The following is a 24,992-nucleotide window of genomic DNA, read 5'->3' on the forward strand; positions in this document are numbered from 1 at the left end:
CAAAACCATAGATAGGGGTGTGTGTGTGTGTGTGTGTGTGTGTGTGTGTGTGTGTGTGTGTGTGTGTGAGAGAGAGAGAGAGAGAGAGAGAGAGAGAGAGAGAGAGAGAGAGAGAGAGAATTTAAATTATTGAATTAACACAAGGTGAAACATACATTTCCAGAAGTTGCAGACTCTTATCAGGTCTTCTGAAACCAAGATTTCAAGGAAGGAATTAAATTATTGAATTAACACAAGGTGAAACATATATTTCCAGAAGTTGCAGACTCTTATCAGGTCTTCTGAAACCAAGATTTCAAGGAAGGAATGGCATGTGCATAGGGAGTTGAATGAAAAATTTATTTTACTAAGTAAATTATTGCTAAAAATGTTCTTCCTGAATTAAGGATGATTTCACTAACTATAATTAAAACATTTCACTAACAATAACCTTTCAAAGAATTAATGGAATGCAAATATGGAATTAGCATCTGCGCAGTCATAGCTTAAGTTAGGCACCATCAAACTTAGCATCTTTAAAAACAAAACAAAAAATGTCAAGTGAAATATGTTAACAACTCTAATGCAAGTAAAATAAAGGTTTTACATTTTTCTTTGTAAAAACTTTGAGGGATATAGACAAGGAAAAGTCCGCAGGATAGTTTCACGACTTTGCCATTTACATTATAATATGGGAGCATTGAATATGGTCGTAATGGAGAAAAATTCTCTCTAGGGAATGTTAGTTGGAAGTGCTAAAGACTTTAAAACTATCTTAATTTGAAAGTGAACCTGTAGTAAGTTCTCTTGCATCATAATTGCCTTTGTCTTTTGACAAATGGTGGAAGTCTGAAAATACTGGTTGAAAAACCTGACCAAACAACATAGGTAACTTCCATTTCTCCTATTCCCAGCAACTTTATTGAACAAGACTCCACTGACACTTTTGTGCCTTTGTATTTCTTTGCTCACAAGAATACTGTATGTAAAACTAGTTTTAAAATCACATTTTCAATGATTGCATATAGGCTGTCTGAAGAAGCCAGTGGACATTTTGAATTTGATCTCTAAAAGGTGATATGGAATATGCAGGTATCTCTCATCTGCATCAGTATAAAGCAGCTGTGTATTTTCCTGGGATATCAGGGCAGCTGCAGAGGATAGCTGTGCCACAAAGATGCAGGTTTTTGGGAAACAAAGAGGAAATAAATGTAATTCTAGTTAGCATCATTTCAAATTTTCATATAGTCTATACAAGTATTGGGGTTATGTTAATGAATATGAAGGAGGGAGACCCATGGAATTCTGCTTTCAACTGTTTAGAGCAATCAATTGAAAAACAAACATAATACAACTTTAAAACTGCTGGACCTGCCTGATGGGGAGAATTTTGATCCTGGAAAAATTCCCAGGTCACATTCCCAAGGAAAGATGCAGCTGCTTTAAGATATTTCAGACAAGTGGTATGTTTGTGTTTCCTTGTCCTTCAGAGCATTTTTTAAAATTTGAATCCAAAGCACAAGAAAAGTCCTATTACAAATCTAACATAGGTAGCCCTTGACTTAACAAACGCAATGGGACCAAAATTTCTGTTACTAAGCAAGGCTTTGGTTAAGTGAGTCATGCCCAATGTTATGACTTTTTTTGCCATGATTGTTAACTGAATCATGCAGTCCTTGAGCGAATGTGGCTTCCCCATTTACTTTGCTTGTCATAAGCCGGCTAGGAAAGTTCCAAATGGTGATCACAAGATTCTGGGAGGCTGCAACTATGGTAAATACATATTGGTTGCCAAGTGCCTGAATGTCAATTATGTAACTGTGGGCATGCTGCAATTGTCATAAGTGCAAGGATCAATTAAAAGTCACTTCTTTCCAGTGCTATTACAACTTCAAAATGATCTCTAAACAAATGGTTGTAAATACTGGTTTGAAGCAAAGAATGAGATTACATGGACACAGTAATGGAATTTTCTTGGCAACATTTTGGAAAGTTTGGAAACATTGCCTTGTTTTAGAATTCCCTGGAGACTTTCCATCCAAATAAAGTAGTCCTGATATTAATTTGCTGAGAATCTTACTAAACAGCAAGTTACTCTATGGCAAGTTATCTATGACATAAGATAAAGATGAGCTATATCATTTCTGAAGGTTTTGGGACTGGATTGACTAGATACTTAAATAAACCATAAAGCAAGCCAGCCATAGATACAAAACATATTACTCATTCAGAAACAGCAAACTCAAAAGCACAGTAGGATGTTTAATGCATCCTGTTTAATGTTATTCCTGATAGTCAGATCAGCAGTCTGGTGCATTTCATGGCTGTGATTCAGAGGCATTTTTTTTCCTAAGTGAATTTTTAATACTGTCCTTGTGATTGGATAACCTTTAGCAAACATGAGACTGAAGCCAGACAAGCAAAGTATTGCAGAACAGTATGATCCTGACTTTTCTCTTTTAGAGATGCTATACAGTAAAACACAGGCTCCTCTTGACCTATCTTTAAAATAAATTCTTTTCCAATCTTAAATGTTTTTCTTCCTAGAGAAAATTACATCTAAATGATGAATGGAGCAGGGGAGCTGCAGAAGGTTTGTTATTCTGTTTTGAGAAATATCTCCATCAAGGTGACCCAGCTTTACTTTATCATTTTTTTAAAAAACCCTCAACATATTTTTCCCCAATCTCAGAGTCTAGACGTGTTGTGGGAGGGAGGAAGGGAGGGAGGGAGGGAGGGAGAGAGAGAGAGAGAGAGAGAGAGAGAGAGAGAGAGAGAGAGAGAGAGAGAGAGAGATGGTTGCTCCCCCCCCAAAAAACCGCTGCATTGAAAATGTAAATACTGTACCTCACAGAGGCTGAGAGAGGAATTGAGTGCTCACTGGATTGTCTCCTTATTCTAGTAGGTGCCTGTCTGTATGTGGACATTACCTGGGTCCCTCCTCGGTTGAGGAGCATTTCATAGTTTGCCCTGATCTCATTGAGGAGCTGGGACAGTTCCATGCTGCTCCCATCCTCCACCTTGGCTAACTGAATCTTATTGATAGGGTGAGAAGACTGCTGCAGAACATTCCCAGCCTGCAATTGGAATAAGAGGGAGAGAGATAGAGGAGGGTGAGCAGAAGGGAAAGCTCAGAATTTTTTTTTAAAGCAGCAGCATCCCATTCTTTGATTAGCATTAGTTATCATGGCTCTTTTCAAACTTGCTCCTAAAGCTTTTGTATACAAGCCAAATGAAAGATATTTCAGTATGATTTTTAAAAATGTGGGACTTAATTATTGCCTGGAAACCTTGCATGCATGCTCATATGCTTCTTTTGGCAAAGAATAGATATTTACTATTATTATGTTACCGTTTATCAGAAATAAGTGTCATAGGTTTCAGTCCCAAGTATCACTTGCAAAGCTTGTGGGAATACCAATGAAACATGAGTTGCTTATTCCTGACATACATATGTCCTCCACAAGTTTTTTTCTAACATGAAAATAAATATTCTGTGACATACTTAATTTTTTCACCAGTTATTCAATCTATGTTGCAAGTGATTTAATTCACTCATCAAATAAAATAATTCAAATGGAATATAAATGCTGACCTTTGACATAGTAGTGGGAAATTGGTTCATGGCACTGGATGTTCACTCAAGAAAAAAAAAGGTGATAATTTTGTTTAGTGTTAAGTCTTTTTAAGCACATTCAAAAAAGAAAAGGAAGAACCTGGAAAATGTTTTTAAAATTCAAAGGATTGATCAAAAAGCAAATAACATTATATAAATCCAGCAGCATGTTGTTCATGCAAGGGGCAAGCTATTATTGAAAATTTGATAAAAGAAAGGCGGATAAAATATGAATACTTATGCTCTTTTAAATTCATATTTAAACATTAAGATCAAAAGGAAGTTTTCTTTTGTTTAAATATTTTAAAATATGGTTTCAAAAGGGGAGAAAGAAAAATAAGAACCTTTATTAGCTGTTGTATTATTTTCTACACTAGAAATACACAGACTAGAACCGGTTAAGAACTGAATAACATTAAATATGGTGCCTCCATATTTCTTTTGTGCTATTATTTTGGAACATAAGCCTGAGGGCAGGGACTGCCTTTCGTTTTTCTTTTGGAAAAGTAATCTATAAGCTACCTTTTGGCTTAAGTGCCAGTTATAAAAAAATAATAAGTAAATCACATGAATCATATAAAGTATAAAATTTGTTTATACAGGATTACAACTTTGTGAATCATTGTGTAATCATCTAAGCTTTCCTATAGCTAAATGACATGGTTTCTTTGGTTCAAAGGGTGCTAAATATAATATATACAAGCTTAGACATTCTACAAACTTGTAACATTGATATGTAATATTATAGCTCTCTAATTTCCATAAGATAGCTGCATTGATTTGTTTCTATAAAAACTATCAACATTGTTCTAATAGTCTCCCCTACTTGACATCCATAACCCTCTAGTTTTTTTCTAGAAAAAAAACCCCTTAATTATTTTAAGCCGAAGATATAAAATAATTTGCTAATAAGAATATTTTAAATGTTGTAAAATGGTATTTCTGGGTTTGTAGTTTGGTATTGTTTTTTAATTTGTTTTATTTTTTAATGCAGTTGAAATAGCAAAATAATAATTAGCTGGATTTAATTTACACATACACACACAGAGAGACCAAATAAAAGAAGGCAAAGGGAGCAATTACATTCATATTAATTACTAATAGTCTTACGTCTGTGCCTATTTATACTATGCATTTAGTTAGCTTACATTTAAGTAAGCTAACTAAATGCATAGTATAAACAGGCACAGACATAAGTCTGTTAAAGTTTAAAAGAAAAAATGTTGAAACAAAGTACACTGAAGATTAAAAATGAAATAATATACACAGATAAATTTGATTATATCTCTGAGTGATGGAATAATTACTCAAATATGAAAAGGTGCCCAAAAGATTGGGGGCCTCTGTTCTACAGGTTTTCCAACAAAAAGATTTCTCCCTTTGCTAATTAGCATAATCAAAATATTGTAGCTAGCATGCTATTGCATGTCACATTTTCTGGAGGCTAAGATAAAGAGATGGGATATTTTTACAATAACTGGACCATAAGACCCTCCAATTTATTAAGTATGTTAGATGTCAATTTCAATTAATAGTCAATGAAACTTTCCAGAGACTAAAACTTGCCATTAAATGACCTGAAGCAAAAAACAGACTTTGTGATTTATTTAATGTGAAAAATTAAAATGATCTTCAATAGTCAAAAACTGGAACCTTCTGAATGACACATTAGGCTGAGAGTTTCCCCAAATAATCCTCTAAGTGATATGTTTCCATAATGAAAATATAATTCAGCTCATCTTTGCTTATTCAATGTAATCAGTGTAATCATTCAGAATTTTATTGGTAGAATCTCTTGCACATTATTATTTGTCAAAGTGGCTGAAAAATAATACACAAAGAATATTCACCAGGTATTTTATCAAAATGGAGAGATATAGGATGCTACAGGGGTCAGTCAGGGATCTTCTATTATAATATTTTCATTAATTATTTCAATGAAAATGTGAAAAAAATGCTCATCAAATTTGCAGATGGGATAGCTTATTTGATGGGATAGCTTATACCTTAGAACAGGGGTATCAAACTCGCAATATCATGTGACGTGTCATGACTTATCATGACTTTTTTTCTATTGCTGGCAATGGGGTGGACGCTGTTTTGTCCTGACGCATCCGGCCTACAGGCTGGCAGTTTGACACCCCTGCCTTAGAAGATATATACAATTCAAAATAAACTTGATAGAATAGAATTTTTCAATCTTTTTACCCTATAGGATCTCTTGAAATAATTGTTATGTCTCAGATATCTCTGCATAAAAATAATTAAATAAATCTACACCTTGCAGTACATTAGCGTGATCAATAAGCTGGCTTGTGATGTCTAAAAATTCCCACCATTTCATGGTACACAAAGATCAAAACATAATATTTGTTTATTAGAAGGCAAAATCACAAAACTGTGGCTCACTTACTTTGACCGTGCTATGCAGGGAAATTCACTGGAGAAAGCAATTATATTTGGAAGAGTTAATGGAAAAGGAAATGAGGCTGTCAAAGAACATGGTGATTGACCACCATCAAATTTGATACCAGCAGAGCACAGAAAAACTTAAAGAAGTTGTGCAAGATTGAAAGATGTGGAGGGATCTGGAACATAAAATTGCCAAGAGTTGGACATGGCTGAATGAATAACATCATCATCAACAACAATCTCTTGCACAATGCCTATTAATCTCCTTGCAGAATTCTGAAGTTCTGTAAAACACTATTTGGTATGGGCTGAAAGTAAAAGAATGAATAACAAGGAAGAGTGCAGAGTTCTTCAACTTACAAGTCAAATGTACAGATATAGAGTAGGGGACACCTGGTTTGATAATGACATGTGTGCAAGAGAGATCTAAATAATAGGTGATTGCAATGGGAGTCAGCAATGTAGAGTGGCTGCAAAAAAAAAAAAAAAGCAATGTCATTTTAGGCTGCATTATTTCCAAATCAAGTAAAATAATCTATCCAAGTTACTCTTTTTAGCTCAGATCCTGCTTCCCCACTGAATTCAGCTCAGAACATCAAACTTAGAAAAAAATATGGAGAGAAATTGGAGCAGGTTCAGAAAAAGCTGTCAAAGATGATTCAGGAATTAGAAATAAATACATGAAATAATGAATTTTAAATTTATGATGATTCGAAATTCTCTAATAATGATATTTTATTGTCCACCCACTATGATCCTTCTTGCTACTTTCTTTTTCCTGTAGTCATTTATTCCTTAAATGTGTTAAAATAAATAAATAAATAAGTTTATTTAAAAAAGAAAGAAAGAAATTAAACCCTGTGGAAAAAAGATTCAAGAAGTTGGGCATGTAACTTAAAAAAAAGACAACCAAAGAAATACGTGGAGGAGATACAGTAACTCTCATATATTAGATGTCTTGTAGAAGACTATCAAGGCCTGTTTCCTTTTATTCCAGGGTACAGGGGATGGACTAATGGTTTTAAGTTGTTGAAAGTTGGATTTTGATTGAGTTTTACAAGAAATCTGTTACTAGCAAGTGTAGTTTGATAGTGGAATTGATTTCCCAGAGAGGGCACAGGCTCTGAATCATTCAGAGGCTAGACCAGGGGTGTCAAAACTGCTGGCCCACGGGCCAGATGTGTCATGCTGAAACTGCATATACCCCATTGCCAGCAATAGAAAAAGTCATGATACGTCACGATACGTCGTGACACGTCATGTGATGTTGCGAGTTTGACACCTCTGGGCTAGACTGTCATCCACCTGGGTGCTAGTATATCAGCTAATGGGCATTACCAAAGTGATGGGTAAATATATAAATAAATTGAATATATAAATAAATAATCATATTTCTTCATTTTAAACCCAAAGTCTTTCAGTATGAAATGGCCATATACGAGCAAAAATAGCAGCTTTAGCAACTAATTAATAATTAGTTATAGTAATATAAAATATTATAATTATAGTAATATAACAATAGTAATAATTATTAAATGCTCTGGTATGTAAAATGGTCTTAGCTAAAGGAGTTATAGTGTAACTATTTATTTCTGATGTTGAGTAGAATATTTACACTATAAGTCTTTTATACGTATATTCATGTATGTACATGTGCTCTTCTGAACCTAAAAACATAGAAGTGTGATATGCACATAAGCAGTGGTGGGATTCAGCCCATTCGTACCACTTCGGTAGAACCCAGAATGGGCTTGTTGAAGCGGTATCCACACAGAGAACCAGTTGTTCACATATTTGAATCCCACACTGCACATAAGAGATACTGAATCTTCCATAGAAGAAATTAGCTCAGCTACAATAATCAAGGTGATCAAGTAGAAGAACTTTTGAGCAATGTGATTTGTACTAAGTTGAATAATGGAATATGTTGATATGGTGATTAAGAGGTGTTCCTTTTGTCTCAGGCATTAGACAATTTGTATTTTTAATAACTGAATGAGAGCTTGTTGAAAAAGGAAAGTATGTTCCAATGGAGCATGAAAGAACTATAGATTACCAAATTCTAACAGATTGTGGTAGGATTTTTAAAAAAGACACTTATGTTCCTCACAATGAAGCAGTCACAGAATTCTCCACTGGTTGTATCTGTTTTGTTTTGTTTCTGTGGTCTGATTTGCTCCTGGTTATCAAAGACATTAATCTACATTTTCAAATACTGATATTTTTTTTACATGTAATCTCTGTCAGTAACTCTCCTATTGATAACTGTGTTCAATTTTTCTTGCATGGATAATCTGGATTTCTTTTCACAGAGCTTTCTGCTAAGACATTCACAATCTTTATTTTTTTCAGGAATAAGCTGAGCTAAATCTCCAGGCAGATAGTTAAATTATTAATGTGAACCCAGTTCAACTTTTATTTATATTAATTAGATGTAGTTACAGAACTCTGCAATTTCAGTAGGGTTTAAATCTTCTATTCAATACAAAAATGTAATGCAATGTACAACATAAGAATCTAAGACAGAAATAACTTGCAAACAGAAGATTTATTGCATTGTAGCAGAAAACAGAATATGGTTTTTAAATCAGTATTTTAAAGTTAGAAGAAAGCATGTGTAGGATTTCTTTCTCTAGATTCCTTGGGTTGGTTCCATAGTTAATCATTCCTTGATTTCAGTGAGTCTTCTCTAAGTGAATATGACTAAATCTAAATCCCAATCCCTTATTAGCAAAAAGCTGCTAAGCTGCAAATTGACAATTGATTATGATGGCTTTCTTCTACCCAAGTTTTCCCTCAAAAGCAAGCTTTGAAAGATTTTTTCCTTGGAGTTTATTTAGATGTCTTTTCTTCCACCGATTTCACTTGGGAAGAGATGACTTTGCCATCCACCAGTTCCTCAACAATGGTTTTAACTACCCTGGTTTTGGTGGGTTCTGTCAAAGAAAAATTATAGTAGTGTTATTGATTAATAGTACCAGTTTTAAAAACAGCACTTTATTCGGTAAAAGCTCTCATCATAAAATGATAATTATAATAGGGTTCATGGAATCCTTTCCCTTTTGTAGTATTCTAAATTTTGCAGTGATTCTCAAGCTGAAACAAAAATAGATTGTGCCAGCATATCTTTAGCCTCGTAAAATAGTCTCCAGGGCCCATTTCTTAATCTTATATTTCAACTCATATTTTTCATTTAGTATGGGTATTAGTCATGCTGGCTGGGAATGGTGGATGTTTTAGATCAATACATTTGTAGATTAAGGCAACCTTATTCCAGTCAGCTGTGAAATAGGCCATTTCTCCACTCAAACTGGTATCATCAATTTTTGCCTTATGCCCTTGCTATTAATGGTTGATGCTTCCTAATTCAAAATCCTGGTGGCAGTTTAGATTGTGATACAGGTCTAGCAAATTTTAAAAGTATTAGGAAAACATACAATTTGGTTATGAATGGAAGAGTCAAAGATTTGACATAGCTTTTGTTAACATTTGACTTCCTAACTAGTGTAGTTTTTGATTGTCTTCCCTGGATACTCTGAGAGACATAATTCAATATATCTGGAGGGTATCAGATCTGTGTCTGAGCTAACAAATGGAATAAAAGTTATTGGGGGAATTAAAGATAATTAAACTCATGCATTTCATTTAATGAAATGAAATTGTTCATGAGGAAATATTTCCAATTTTGTGTGATGTATTTTTAGATATACCAAGTCAATACCAATAGCATATTATTTCTGAAATAATAATTACCTCTGATTTGAACTTTTGTCTCATAAGCAGCACGGATACTGTTAACAAGGAACACAGTATTAACAATATTGTAATTCTTATACGAATCTTTAAAGCCTAAGAGCAGTAAATATTTGAGTAAAGAGAGAGATATACATTCTGCGTCATGCATTTTATAATTTTGTTATTCCTATCAATAAATTTTTTGAAGTCAACTAAATCAATTCAATAATGATGTTCAGCCTTTGATTTTTTTTTAAAGAAAGGAAATATAGTAAATTAATCATTTATGGATACTCTATGAATTTCTAGATAATATCAGAGAAGGTTGTATATATTACTTTTTTAATGTTCCGCAGAGAGCACTAATGTGAGTTTTAGTTGTTATTTGGTAAAATTAGAGAATAACTAGCAGGAGTAATCAATAAATAAGAAAATAGAAATACCTCCTCAAGAGATCCTTAATAGTTTGCTTTAATGTTTTTAAACAAAAGCATTATTTTGTTTTGCATGTGTTTCTGATACATAATATGTTCCATGATTCTGATGTCTAAAAATACAGTTCTACAATTGGTAAAAAGAACTTAAAAAAGATAAAAATAAATTTGGAAGAGTGCATGCTCTTTCTTACACACTAGGACTGATCTATATAATCAGATTGACAACACTTCTCCCTACATTTCTTACCAGTTCATCAACATATAGATAGTAAGAGGCACTGTGGTTGAACACATGGTAGATATTTTTCCTCTGATGGATCCAAAGGAAGAGTTAGCTCCAACTTCTATCTAGCTGTCTAAAAATACAATCTTTTGGTCTGATCCAGTATGGAACATATGTAGCTCAATGTATTCTTTCTTACAGTGACAAAAAACATGAGAAATCCACAAGCAGAGATGAATGCAGTGGCAGATATTTGTGTAAATAAATATCCTAAGCCTGAATCTACCACCATTCACTAGGTAATTATTGCCTCATCCAGTTTTGAAAAATGTTTACTCACCTTTCCCCATCTAGCAGACGTCTGTATGTTTCTATTTCCATTTCCAGTCGGGTCTTGATGCCCAACAATTGCTGATACTCTGAATTCTGACACTCTGTTTCAGCCCTGATCTGCTGCAGCTGTTCTTCCAGACTGCTGACTTGAATTTGTAACTGACTAAGTTGAGTGCTGTAGCTCGCTTCAGTTTCTGTCAAGGTTCCTTCCAAAGATGCTTTCTGTTAATTGGAGAAATACACATAAGCAGATTAAAGGTTTGTTATGAATCCTTCAGTATTATTTTTCCACCCTCCAATACAAATTATGCACATTTCATGACTCTGGGATTGCTAACAACATACAGATTTTGGTTTCTTTTTTTTCAATTTGGCACAACAAACATAAATACAGTTTATATTGTGCCTATAATACAGCCTTATAAACAAATTTACAGAAGTTACTAGCCATTAAAAACAATACAGGGACTAATTGTCATTGTTTCCATGCTAGTCTCATGTCAGTAAAGTCATTCCTTTCTAATCCAGCAAGGAAATCCAGATTGTTACAATTTATGAGGATCCTAACTGTGATTAAGATATGCAGATGATACCACGCTAATGGCAGAAAGTGAAGAGGAACTAAAGAGCCTCTTGATGCGGGTGAAGAAGGAGAGTACAAAAGTTGGCTTGAAACTCAACATTAAGAAAACCAAAATCATGGCATCCGGCCCTCTCAATTCCTGGCAAATAGATGGGGAAGAAATGGAGGTAGTGACAGATTTTATTTTTCTGGGCTCCAAGATCACCTCAGATGGGGACTGCAGCCAAGAAATTAAAAGACGCTTGCTCCTGGGGAGGAAAGCTATGGCAAATCTAGACAGCATTCTAAAAAGCAGAGACATCACCCTGCCAACAAAAGTGCGTATAGTCCAGGCCATGGTTTTCCCAGTTGCAATGTATGGCTGTAAAAGTTGGACCATAAGAAAGGCTGAGCGCCAAAGAATTGAGGCCTTTGAACTATGGTGCTGGAGAAGACTCCTGCGAGTCCCTTGGACTGCAAGGCGTTCAAACCGGTCAGTCCTAGAAGAGATCAACCCCGACTGCTCTTTAGAAGGCCAGATCCTGAAGTTGAAACTCAAATACTTTGGCCGCCTAATGAGAAGGAAGGACTCACTGGAGAAGGGCCTAATGCTGGGAAAGATTGAGGGCAATAGAAGAAAGGGACGACAGAGAATGAGATGGCTGGATGGAGTCAGTGAAGCAGTAGGTGTGAACTTAAATGGACTCCAGAAGATGGTAGAGGACAGGAAGACTTGGAGGAACGTTGTCCATGGGGTCGCGATGGGTCGGACACAACTTCACAATTAACAACAACAACAACAAACTGTGATCTGAGGTCTGAATTTGGAATTTACATCAGTGCATCCGTGGGTCTTTATTTTCATCTAGAATCCTGCAAATCTTCAATTTAGGAATTTGTAAACAGAGTTTTATGAAAACAAAGGGTAAGTCTCTTTCAGACCAGAGAACTAGATGTTTCTTTTGACATCCTGCTGTTTTTGAGAGAACGGAAGCAAACACAAACCTTTGCCAAAAGGGATTGTAATTCAATTTCCAGGGACTGAAGACTCCGTTTGAGTTCTATTAATTCATTCCTGGCTGTGCTTGCAGCACCGGCATCATCGTGGATCTGTTGCTGCAGTGGCTGGCTCTAGAAGGAGGAACAGATCAATAAAAATATAACTTGTAAGCAACATATAGAGCAAAAGTAGGCAATTCTGAAAAGAGTAGTGTAATATAGGCAGATTATAACACAACAGTGGGTTCAGAATTTTCTGGGGTTTAGGGGGCTTTTCTTGTATTAAATTTTTATATTAAAAACTATTTCAACATATACATAAATTTTTGTTGTGAGCTATCAAACTGACATTTTAGTGCAATTGGAGGAGACTTGAAAAAAATAATAATTAAGGTACCATCTTACCATTCTGATGAATTGTTCTTCCGCTTCTCTACGGTTTTGTTCTGCAAGATCTTCATATTGTGCTCTCATGTCATTCAGTAACTTAGTCAAGTCTATTCCTGGAGCAGCATTCATTTCCACCGTGACATCTCCTGTAGAACTGCTCCTCAGTAGTGTTATTTCCTGAATATAAAAATTGGAAGCAGGTTACTTGTACACTTCAGAACCAGTGAAATGTGATTGTGGTGCTTTTTGTAATCTACCTGAGAGATAGAAATGAAGCCATTTTAAAGCAGTCCTGTGAGAGATGGAGAATAGTAAGAGCCACAGTACCCCTGTTGATCCTTCTATTGACTTTTGTAGACTTAGGTAAAATTCACAGTTTTTTATTAGGTGGAGAGGAAAAACAGGTAAACATAGTTCCTTCCTGTGTAAGCACTAACAGAATAAACCAACTCAACTGGACTTTGATAGATAACTTTATAGCGAACCTTTTCATGTGTCTCTAAGTGAAAGATTGGCATTCCCAGATGTTGATAAGAAATCCTTAATATATTTGTTGGAAGGATCCCCAGGACAACATGGAAAATGATGTGTATCTCATTAAGGCTTGCCTTGGAGCTTTGGAATGGATCCAATCTTCCTGCCTGGCTTTGGAGCATCTATCAGGCATAGCAGTACTAAATTAATGTAGCGTGTTCCAAAAATGGAATGTACACTCAGTGTTATTTATATTTGTTCTACAATAGGAATTTTTTCTTCTTGCTTTGTTTCAGCACTTGTATGGGGCACTGTCCATCCCCAATCTCACTTAGGGTATAATCAGTACCAATGCTGGGTTTTACTACTTGTATTACTTTTTATTTTCTTTTTTCTTTTTGAACTGCAGTCAATCTGGCTTTCTTTTTCCCCTAGTAACATGCCTCAGCTCATAATCATTTCAGCCTTGGAACATTTCATACTCTTCTCATGCTATGCTTATTACAGGAATTCATGCTAATTTTTGCCCTTTGGGTTTCTGCATGCCAAACCTACTTTGAATGAAGTAAACCACCTAAGGTACCTTTCAAGCAACTGGCTGCCTAGGTTGAAAAGGTGTTATTTTGTTTCACAGTAACAAATAAGAGGATCAGGAACAGTGAGGGGAAGTTGTCTTTTAATGGGCCCATTGAACAAAGATGTAACATCATTAGCAATACATCCCATCTTTATCCTTCCAATCAAAAACTCCTGTGAAATTTTGAAGTTAGAATTATGGGGACTAAACTGGGTACTTTTAACTCAGCATTTGCCAGATTTTAATGATGATGATGACTAAGCTTTTCATCTGGGAATAACCTAAATATTCCAACTTTATCTAGGTATAAGATACTGATCTGCTAATTGATACTAGGAGGAATTTACAATCCAAGTTACAAAGCCCAGCCCAATCTGTCTTGGGAAATAATTTTATATCACATAGGCAACAGATGAAAGTACACTACTAATTAAATTATGACACAACTAACCTCCTTAATTTTGATAGACTATTATGTTCTGAAAATTCAGCTGCCTTGTTAGATATAGATTCTTTTTTCTGTTCAGGTGGACTTTTTCATAATGTTATAAAAAGTGATTAAAAATTGAAAGAAAATGAAAGAACTGCTCTCTTTTCATCAATGCTACTAAATGTAATGGTTAAAAGGAACCATTCTGATCGATAAATAATGATAAAAATTATGTAAGATTAGAATTCTTTTTAAATATTCTTAATTTGTTGAGGTTTTAGATGAATCACTCAAGCTGAATAGTTAGAGAGATCAGTTGGAGGATGATTGTCTGAAAGTTATCTACTATGGTTATCAAATAAGTGTCATAGATAAATGAAAATTCAAACTGGGGTCTTTCCCTGTCCCAAATGAACATTCTATGGAAGCTCTAGACCCCTATCCTATATTCTGCAGACTCCTGGTGTCTTAATTCAGATATTATACTAAATTATAACTTATCTGCATTGTCTACAATTTAGGATTCTCTGGATGCCCTAGATTAAAACTTCTAGAATTCCCAACCAGTATTGGCAAAGAGTTTGAAGATTAGTCTTATATCTGGAATCTTACAACTATATAAATTAAAAAAGGTTTGTTTTGAATGTTGATAAAGAAACTCAACAAAATTCAAATTTCCTTTTTGTTGCATTTGAAATCCATGCAGTCGGTTCTGTGGATTAGGATGGAAAGCAAATATCCTTTACCTCCTCATGATTCTTCCTAAGGTATGCCAGCTCCTCTGTGAGACTTTCAAGTTGTGCTTCTAAGTCAGAGCGATTCATGGTGAGATCATCAAGTACTCTACGCAGACCATTGATGTCTCCTTCAACACTTTGGCGAAGGAAGTGCTCATTTTCAAATCTGGGGAAAATACATGAATTTATTAATTGAGCAATAGCTATATTTAGCAATGAAAAGATAAAAGCAGAGCTAGAAAGCACTTAGTAAATTGTGAGTATTGACTTAGAACATAATTTAAGCTAATTTAAGGAAATCCACAGAAGGAAAATGTTCTTCTTGCTGTTTCCTAATTCAGCTTCTGGTGACCCTAAAATATCACTCTTATTAATTGGAAACTGCTGAAACCAAAGAATGAAGAAAGGGGAAACTTTTTCTTTATGAATATCTATAAATTAGTTTATTATAGAACCCAAGCTCAATTTTGAGTAATATTTCCCTGCTTCCCATCTCACAAACATCAGGAGACCCTCAGTTTTAGATGTAATAAATGCTTTAAACATAAAATATATATCCTAATGGCATTATTCTTGGGTCAAAATGTAAGTTTATACATAGGTACATACAGAAAGTATCATCAAGCTCCTGAGAACATAAATAGTTGCAGAAGTATAAAAAATAGGTATCTTCCCCCACAAGCAACTTGGGTAGTGCACAAGAATATATTGTTGATACATGGAGGTGAAATGAAAAAAAAAATGATGGAGAATAAAATGCAGCATATTCAAGAGATTATGTCTGACTGAATAGAGGATCATTACATTGGCACATAATTGATTTAATTAATTCTACCCCATTACTTAGTAGCTTAGAAACCGAATAGCTGCTTACAAACTTGAAAAAAGTTATTTCCAAAGGTTTCAAGGTTGAATGATCATCAGGAAAGGACATTGTGCTCTTCTAGAGATTGGATTGTATGACTTACTAGGATTTGTTCAAGTTGTAGTTGATACATGGTCAGATTTGGTAAAGGTCTGGATGTGGAACTGAGAAGTAAGATTTCTCAGTATATATACTGTATATAGTATATAGTATATATACAACCATGAATCTTTGCACTGAATCTTTTTTTTTAAATAACAATAGTGCTAATACAGTTAATATAATGATGGTACATAGCTGAATACTAGACATGATACTATACCTTTATATTTGTACATAACTGAAGATTACCAATTTGCAGAACTTGATGGCTACCAAATGAAGACATACAAATATGATACCATACTTAAATTGACTTGGAAAAAGATTCTGCTAAATGAAGTCTAAATAATTTCAATGGATTTTTTTCTAATTATAACTTAAACTCAGATCTAACTCCTACTGCAATATAATATTAAAGTTGTAGAGAGAGTTTTAAATGTTACACTTGTCTTTATGCTCTTAATGACCCCAGTATTTCTGGAAGATGTGATAAGGTGCAAAGAACTGTATCCTTCAGGAGTTTCAAAACTGAAAAATGTATTTAACTTACTTCATTCGGAAATCATCAGCAGCAAGTCTGGCATTGTCAATCTGTAAGACTACATTAGCATTCTCAACGGTTGTGTTCATAATCTAAAAAGAACAGCATTTATTGCAAATCAGTAATAAGTGCATGTGCTGGTAGAAAATACTGCTTAGTTATTTTTAGTAATATTTTATATAATAAGGGATTGCTAGTAAAGAAAATAATATCCTCAAGTGCAATTTTATTTATTTGCTGAGGATATAAACAATCTACCAGACTTATCAACAGCTAAATGAATATGGAATTGTATCTTATTTTTTCCAAATTACTGTGGTCAATATATTGTTTTAGACCTTTTCCTTCTTCAGATATGAAGTATTCAGATAGGTAACTAAGTTTGTTTTTAAACCAGATTTTTACATGTATAACTTATGAAAATATGATCAATTCTGTTTAAATTACAGTGATAAATTCTGTTTAAATTAATGTGTATGAAACATTCCTTTAAATTAATGTGTATGAAACATCAACAGTTTAACATGAGCTTCATTTGGGGTTCTAATCAATTGGACCACCCAATCTAGTTAAGCAGAGTGCTTTGGACACTCTACTTTTATTAAATAGTTCTATTAAAATATGTATTTTTTTCTGAACTGAAAACTCCCATTTATGCTAAATATTTTTGGAATCTTTATTAAACACATTAAGCACTTGATAAAGGAGTCATTCATTGCAGCATAGGCTAAGATAGAAACTTATTTTGTACTTTTATAGAAATTAGAGAAACATGAGAATGTTAGACAGAAATTGAGAGAATGTTTGTTTTCTTACCTGGTTGCGTAGTTCATCCATCATGTGATGATACTTGCTGTAATCACGAGTTACTCCAGGTGCCCCAGGTCCATTTTTCTCATACCAGTGGCGAATTTTACGCTCAAGCTCAGCATTGGCCTCCTCCAGGGAACGCACCTTTTCCAGGTAGTTTGCCAGGCGGCTATTTAAATTCTGCATGGTTTCCTTTTCAGCACCAGCCAAAAAGACACTATCACCAGCTCCATAGGCCCCACTCATGGAAGCAGATGAGCTGGAGCGATAGTTTGCTGCATAACCACCACCTGCCATAGAGGCACTGCCAAAGCCAACACCACCACCAAATCCAGATCCACCAAAACCACTGCACATAGCCCCTCCATAGCTACTGCCTAACCCTGCCATAGATCCCCCACCAAAGCCATACAGACTTCCTCCACCAATGCCTGACATCTTGGCACCTCCTTCATAGGAAGAAATTTTCCTAGATGCAGTAGACATTCGAAGAGACATTGCAGTTAAGTGAGATGCTCAGATACAACAGGCAGAATCAAAGGGAAGGCAGAGAGTATGCTAACAGGGCACTTTTCCTCTGCCTTTTATAGGATTATTAGGGTGTTGCTTCTGAAATTCCTCCTACTTCTGGCGAAATTTTTTTTTTGTTTGCTCAGCAGATGTAAGCTACAACTGGTTTTCTCTTCCTCCCCCCACACCCCATTAGCATTTGATTCAGCCTATGTCCATTTGCAGTTTAGTGCCCCAAGGGTGTTTGTTATGCTCAGGGTGGAGAAGGGAGGAACAAAGTCAAAAATTCATTATGATATTGCAGTTGTGAGTAATTCTTTCCCTCATCTTCTATTAGACCCCAGGCATTACTCTTCCTATTTCCAAAGCAAATTTTCAGGTAACATTAATTTATCATATTACTCTCTGAGCTTTTCTCATTCACACAGTGGAATAATGGAAGGAATAGAGGACCTCATTGTTTGCCTTACAGTCACATTTTCTCATTGAGAATTTGCTCCTCTGAGATCAATAGGGTAAAGGCCCAACTGGTAGTACAGATATATAATATGTATGCTACCTCACTTTGAAATTTCATGGGTTGGCACATTTCCTCCCAGGCACTCTGTTTCTGTTTCGTCAAAGTCATGCCCTCATGGGACCACAGGAGAAGACTGTATTCTGTTTTGCCTAAGTCATTGCATCAATTGGCAATTTATGTTATCTCTCTGCTGCTGGAATAACATTTTGCACAGACATGAAATGTTACAGCATTTTCATTGTCTTTGTTCCTTTGGGGTAATATGCTTCACTGGAATTTTAAACAAGAAGCAGAAACCTTTAAAATGAAGGTGTCTGTTTCTATTTGTGGGGGGGGGGAATTGGAAAGCTTTGCAAGACTGAGGTCCTTTTTAGTTTGGCCTCACTTCTAAACTTTTTCTCAGAATGTTTGTTAAGTGGGGTAGAAAATTGAACTTGAAGATTGCCCTTCAAGTATCCAGAATATGCCAAGTCCTGCTTAAGATGAAGGTTGACCGGTTTAGCAGAAACCAAGCCTAAAATAGCAGTTGTGCTAAATTAGAGTAAAAGCAGTTAGAAACAGACTTCAGGTGAAGTCACAGATGAAATAGTGAATTCATAAGAATAACAGGTGGAGAGTGAAGAATGAGCAACAAATAGACCTAGTATGCAGATGTTGCTCCAGGAGGCAGTGATTGAAGGCAGTTTAAGACTTGAATTCCAGAGCCCCCCTCAAGGCTCAATTATCAGGTAGCCAATTTTTTTTCTGCTCACTTAAATGAGCAGAACATTACTCATAAACATGATGTTCTGTTTCTCTGATACTCTGTTCTCTACTTTGCTGTCACCTGAGTTTGCACTTTCTGCAGCCAATTGTTCCCCAAGATTGGGTGGTGGATCAACCTGAATCAGAAAAAAACTCTTTGCAGAGAGATGAAATCAGGCCGAAAGAGAATAGAAATCCTGTTTTCTACTTCATAGCTGCTTCTCACAATCTCTACCTCAAGCAGTTCTAATCTTCCTCTGAGTTGGCACAATGCCTGCGATAGTTTCCCACCCTATCTACATAGCTGATTGGGATCTGTGAAACTAATATAGACTATGCATTTTGCTTACCTTGTGTCTCAAGCTGTTGAAGACATATATGTTCATTATGGCACCATAAACAGGTAGAGAAACCTGAGATGCTCACAGGTTATATCTTGAATTGCCAGGTCAGAATTCCAGAAACTGAGAAGGAATCACAGTTGGGAATCCCAAAACATTTGGGGGAGTTCTGTAGACAGAACCAATCTTCCAAAATAAATATGTTTCTATGTACTGAAATAATATATTTCCCTAAATTTACATACAACACATTTGAGATAAAACTCCTTCGTTTCATTTAATATAGGGTGTCACATTTCACATGGGAATATTCTGTGAAGTAAAGAATATTTGTAAAGCATATATGGAAATGTTAATTAGGTGAAATAGTTCCTTAGTAAGTTTCTTTAATATACAGGTAGCAATTCTGAATCCAAAAATTATTTCTTGTTTAAAATGAAGGCTGTAATAAGCCCCTTTCCTTTTTCCTATTTCCAGCATCTGTCTCCAGCAAGGATCTCTTAATTTTAAGTATATCAGTCTGCACATTTTTCTATGTATTCAACCACAGCTATGAAAAGAAAAAATGTCAAATGAGAAGTATGATTAAAGAATCTACTTCCTAATTTTTTAATTAAAGAATGTATTGTCAGAAGAAAAGGAAGAAGAAAAAGAGCAAGAGCAAGAGGAGGGAGTGGGAGGGGGAGGAGGAGGAGGAGGAGGAGGAGGAAGAGAAAGAGAAGAAAGAGAAGGAGAAGAAAGCATTAGAGCAGGGGTGTCAAACTGCTGGCCTGCAGGCTGGTTGCATCATACAGAGGCTGTGCCCACCCCAGCTCTGGCAATGCAAAAAAAGTCACGATACATGACGTGGCGAGTTTGACACCAGTGCACTAGAGCATAATATATAGGATATAAATTTATTTACATTTATAAGCATGCCTATACTATGGTTAGGGCCAACATGTTTCTGAGTAGCATCACTGTAACATTACAGAACTTCACTTTTTTTTTTTATTCAGGGCAAGGGTGATTTTTGGAGGGAACATCTTGAATCAGTTGAGTCCATTGCAATAGAATTGCTTTTGGGTCAAGAAAAAAAAAAAAGGCTGGACAACTGTAAATTCACATTAATAAATATATATTGAATTGAATTATAGTCTATGCCATCTATACCAGATTGTTTTTCTTCTTTGAATTCAGCACTCACAAATATGTGTGTGTGTGTGTGCGTGCATACTCTTACAGAGAGTTTAATAGTAATCCAAGATACCTGGTAACTTTATTTGCAGGGTTGTTTGATAAGAGCAGGTAAGCCATGTTCAACTTATGTGTTGATGGTATAATACTTTAATCATTATAGATTAAGCTGAATGCTTGGCATCTAGCCAGAACATAATTCTTTAAAGTGGATGGCTGTACTGTGAGAAAAAGCCTAGAGCAAGGGAGGAGAATTTCAGCTATTACATTTCTGTAAATTCACTAGGGAGCAGTATTGGCACATTTAAACATACATGCAACTGAAATTGCAAATCATTCCTCAGAACTTGTAATATGGCAAAATTAGCTGAACTTTTTTGGCACCAAAATATTTTAATTAGGTGAGCAAATAATTTATACAAGGCTACATTTGCCTGTTTTTTCCAGAAATGGGTTCAATTGCTTGTGGTTTATCTCACAGGTTCAATGAAAATTTAACTTACTAGTTGCTCCCAACTCCATTTCAAATGCATGCTGCCTTCCTGGGCTTTTGACTTTTTTTCAAGGTTTATTGTGGGATAGGATCCTTTAGTGAACAACAAATTAAGTTAATGAATGTAGAGTTACCTAAAGCTCTTTCTTCTATAATCTTCGTACTGCCATCCAGCATTTCATTGCCTTACAAATTAGTCAAATCTGAATTTCCTGAATTTTATTTGAAGACAGGTATAACTTTTTCCAGAATTTGTCTTTTTTTTTTTTTTTTGCATTTAAGAGTTCTTTTTTATGTAGTTTTACAGAATTTCCTTGCTTCAATGCAAGGCATGGGTTCAGGAGTTTAAATTCCTTGTAATTTCAGTAAGTGATTTGCTTATTTTAAACTGCTTCTGTTTTCCAGTATATGGAGGGTGGGCATTTTAATAATGTAACATACATGTAAAAATCCTAATCTCTTTCCTAATGTCATTTCCTCTGTGACAGTGAAGATATTGTTGGGAAGAGAAAATTCAATTTCCTACCCAGGCACCCACTTTACTCTGTAGAAGGCAATGTGACAGCTAGAAAAATTTGGTGGTTAAATTAATATTTGCTGCAGAAATGCTGTGATAATTCAATGATAAATTTGAAAAGATTTTAGCTGTGATTGGAGCAGAATTAATGATACGTACAGAAAATAAAGTATGCTCTTATTCAGGCTGGTTTTCAGTCCATACAAAATTAGAAAGTGATCACTCTGTGTCGATGTTTCTCAGTCCCAGGAACTTTAGATGAGTGGACTTCAATTCACAGCCAATCAACACATTTTAAAATTGTCGAGATCGAGAAACATTACCCAATACCATGGACATTCCATTTCTACTGCTATAGTATGAGTTTGTCTTCATCTACTCCAGTAACACATATCCAGATGTCATAAACTTCTCATTGCTTGATGCTTTGCTTGATCTATTTGACAATAATTATTAAATAGATTACAGATTAATATATGGATATCAAACTCATTTTGTACTGTTCACCCATATTTTAGGAACACTGAGATTATCTAGAATCTGATGAGTAGGCAGCATGTTCATAATTAATTACATAAATCTACTTCTCTTTCTCTGTGAGTGTTGCAACAATTGCTAGCTGTGAGAGAATTTGAGGGAGCTAAAATATAGACAAGCAAAAATAGATGAAACTAGGACGCAAACAAGGCATTCATGTTATTTTTTTCCAGTCTTCTGATTTTTAAATTGTATGGTAATTTTTTTTTCAAGATATATATTTGTTTTGTTTGAATGGGCAAAAACAAATTAAACATATTGCAAGATAACTGGCCCTTTAATCATTACTTCAAATTTGCAAACTATACTTCTTTAAAATATGTTGTTCAAAAATATTAATTCAGACTTATTTTCTTCTGGAGAGCAAATCATTTTAAGTAACTATATCTACATTAACAAACAACAAGGTATTTCTTCAGAATATACCAATCTTGCTCTGTGAATGTTGTTCCCGTGCCACCAAATCATGTTTCAAGTGTATTTTCTTGGGATCTTTTGAAGAGCCCAATAAATTTGGAACAGTTATTGATTTTTCTTCCTGTGCTAGAGTTGTGCTATAACGGCTACTATTGGAAGGTCAGAATTTTGATTGATTACCAAGTTTTGACAGTATAATTTTATTTATTTATGTATTCAAAATGAAATTCTCTGGTGTTCTATGTTAAGAATGTGTAGGTTTGCTGATGAAATATTTTTGTTCCACGTCTATTACTGAACTGAGCAGTTACACTAATGCCATATATTAGTAAAAAGCTAATGGCTTTACTAGACTCTTACTCTTACATTAATGTCATGTAGTTTAAAAAGCTACATGGTTTTGCTAGACTATTACTCTTATATAGATACTATTTCACATTAGAGATAATTTGTTGTTGATGATGTGATAGCAGTTAGCATGGGTATACTGGTATTTACTAAAGTAGTGAAGAATATCATTTACAGGTCCCTAACACAATTCTGTTGCATATTTGAATGTGTTTTCGATGATGTCTGTCAATGTGGTGCAACAGTTTCAACCCTTCTTGGAATGACACAACCTTCTCTTAGTTTCATTGGTTTAGTCACCTTGTGCCTGGACTGGTGCAAGACGCTTCATGTGCAGCTGACATTTTAAAACTATCTTGAAAGTACAGCTGGTCCAGAAAGTGGCAGCTCATGTAGCGGTGCACATTTCATGTGATCCTACTTGAAGAGTTCCATGACTAGTTGTGGTGCTGGTTGTGTCTTTTAAAGCTATTCCTTACACAGGGTTTGGGTTTATTAGGGACTGCCTTATCCTAATTAGTTCTATTCTGTAGGCTCACTTCATGGCCTTTCACTTAGACCAGGTGTGGCCAACTTATGGATTGCAGGCTGCGTATGGTCCTGGACAGTTTGTAATGTGGCCCCATAAGATCAAAACATTTATCATTATTATGTGATGTACACACATTAACTATATCATATATATTTATATATAAAGTTAAAGGTTTTCCTCGTCCAGTCATTTCTGACTCTAGCGGGCAGTGCTCTGTTTTTTAGCCAAAGGAGTCATCGTTGTCTGAAGACATTTCTGTGGTCATGTGGCCAGTGTGACTATACACCAAGATACAGAGAACACTATTACCTTCCCATTAAAGTGGTGTTTGTTTATCTACTCGCATTTACATGCTTTCAAACTGCTAGGTGGGCAGAAGATGAGGCAAGGAATGGGAGTTCACTCTGTTGTGTGGCCCTGGGGTCTCAAACCTGGACTGTCAGCTTTCCAACTGGCAAGCTCAGCATCTTTTAACTGCTGAGCCATCATACTAATCTTTCCCCCATTCCCATTTTATATGTAACCCAAGACAATTCCTCTTTACTCGTTATGGCATAGGCAAGTCAAAAGATTGGACACCCACAATTTAGACATTGTTAATTTCAGGGGCTTCGGAGGCAGGTTTTTTTTTTTTTTCAATTGCTGTCCCCTTTCTTTGAATAGCATTCCCCTGATATCTGGACATTCTGGGTTTCAGAAAAGCCACCAAAAGCTGACTTTTTCAGCAGGACTTGGACATGAGAATGTTATGAGCCACTTACTCCAGTAATCTGGAGATAAATGAATGTAGAATTTTATTTCATTCAATTGCTGCCTTTGTTTTATTCTTTTATTAATGTTTTCACATTTACATAAATACAGTAGGTAAGGTCCTACAGTAGGTAAGGCCCATGTTTCATGCTAGCAATTGCAATAACTTGAATCTTAATTTATGTGGAAAAATGTATGGCAAGTTTTTGAATGAGATTCCCTGCAGATACACATTCTGAAGATTATCACTACATGTGGAAGATAGCATATTATTATGTCATATGACAAGATATGCAACAATGACCTAAATGGCATTGTTTGATCTTGTTACAGAATCTCTCTTCTACAAAGAGGCAAGCTAATTGAGCTTGAGATCGCACATCACATATCACTATTGCTGAACACATACTTGATTGCATAAGCAAAAGTTAGGGCATGCCACTTCCTATAATAGAGGTACATCTAAAAGTTGCCACTAGTGATAGAAGGTGATATATAGGGAACAATAATGTCAACTCAATTTAATTAATGCTCAGTTAATATACATTAAGTAAAATAGAGTCTGCTTTCTGACTTTGTCCACTTTTGATTCACTTTGTCCATTTGGAGTGGAGGGGAAGAGAGATGGCTCCTCAAATTATTGTCTTGAAAAGATTATATATCTCTTTTGTAAAGTAAAAGTCTTTACTATATAACATTTCCCCCAAGATATCTTCTGCACATTATATGCAATTTAATTGCTGTAGCAAAAAACTATTTTTTTCATAGGAAGGCCTAAAATATAGAGCATCACTATATTTATCAAAAGAAGCCATTTTAAAATACTGTAAATGGAACATGTTTGCAGACTTCAATGGAGATTATTGATAATGACTATAACAACAC

General features: G+C 35.1%; 2 protein-coding genes across 4 annotated transcripts in view; both read right to left on the reverse strand.

Annotated features, from left to right (window-relative positions):
* The window catches only part of KRT222 (keratin 222), a 29,551-nt gene extending 26,517 nt beyond the window's left edge, over positions 1–3,034 (reverse strand). Inside the window, exon 1 of one of the 3 annotated variants that reach the window (XM_039353994.1) lies at positions 2,910–3,034. In XM_039353994.1, coding sequence (XP_039209928.1) covers positions 2,910–2,981 — 72 coding nt within the window. In that variant the 5' untranslated portion in view covers positions 2,982–3,034. Of the gene's footprint in view, positions 1–2,826 lie in introns of all 3 variants that reach the window. The other 2 variants (XM_039353997.1, XM_039353996.1) reach the window with 2 other exon arrangements.
* A 5,502-nt stretch (positions 3,035–8,536) lies between these two features.
* Positions 8,537–17,720, reverse strand: LOC120312796 (keratin, type I cytoskeletal 24-like). Its single transcript, XM_039353989.1, has 8 exons — positions 17,229–17,720; positions 16,422–16,504; positions 14,914–15,070; positions 12,702–12,863; positions 12,303–12,428; positions 10,743–10,957; positions 9,761–9,798; positions 8,537–8,943 (listed from the first exon to the last, which is right to left on the reverse strand). The coding sequence occupies exons 1-8, from the start codon at positions 17,718–17,720 to the stop codon at positions 8,840–8,842; spliced, it is 1,377 nt and encodes a 458-aa protein (XP_039209923.1). The 3' UTR covers positions 8,537–8,839.
* Positions 17,721–24,992: the final 7,272 nt, after the last annotated feature.

This window comes from Crotalus tigris, unplaced genomic scaffold (genome assembly GCF_016545835.1).
Source record: "Crotalus tigris isolate CLP2741 ecotype Arizona unplaced genomic scaffold, ASM1654583v1 scf7180000018544.1747854, whole genome shotgun sequence".
NCBI classification, from domain to species: Eukaryota; Metazoa; Chordata; class Lepidosauria; order Squamata; family Viperidae; genus Crotalus; species Crotalus tigris.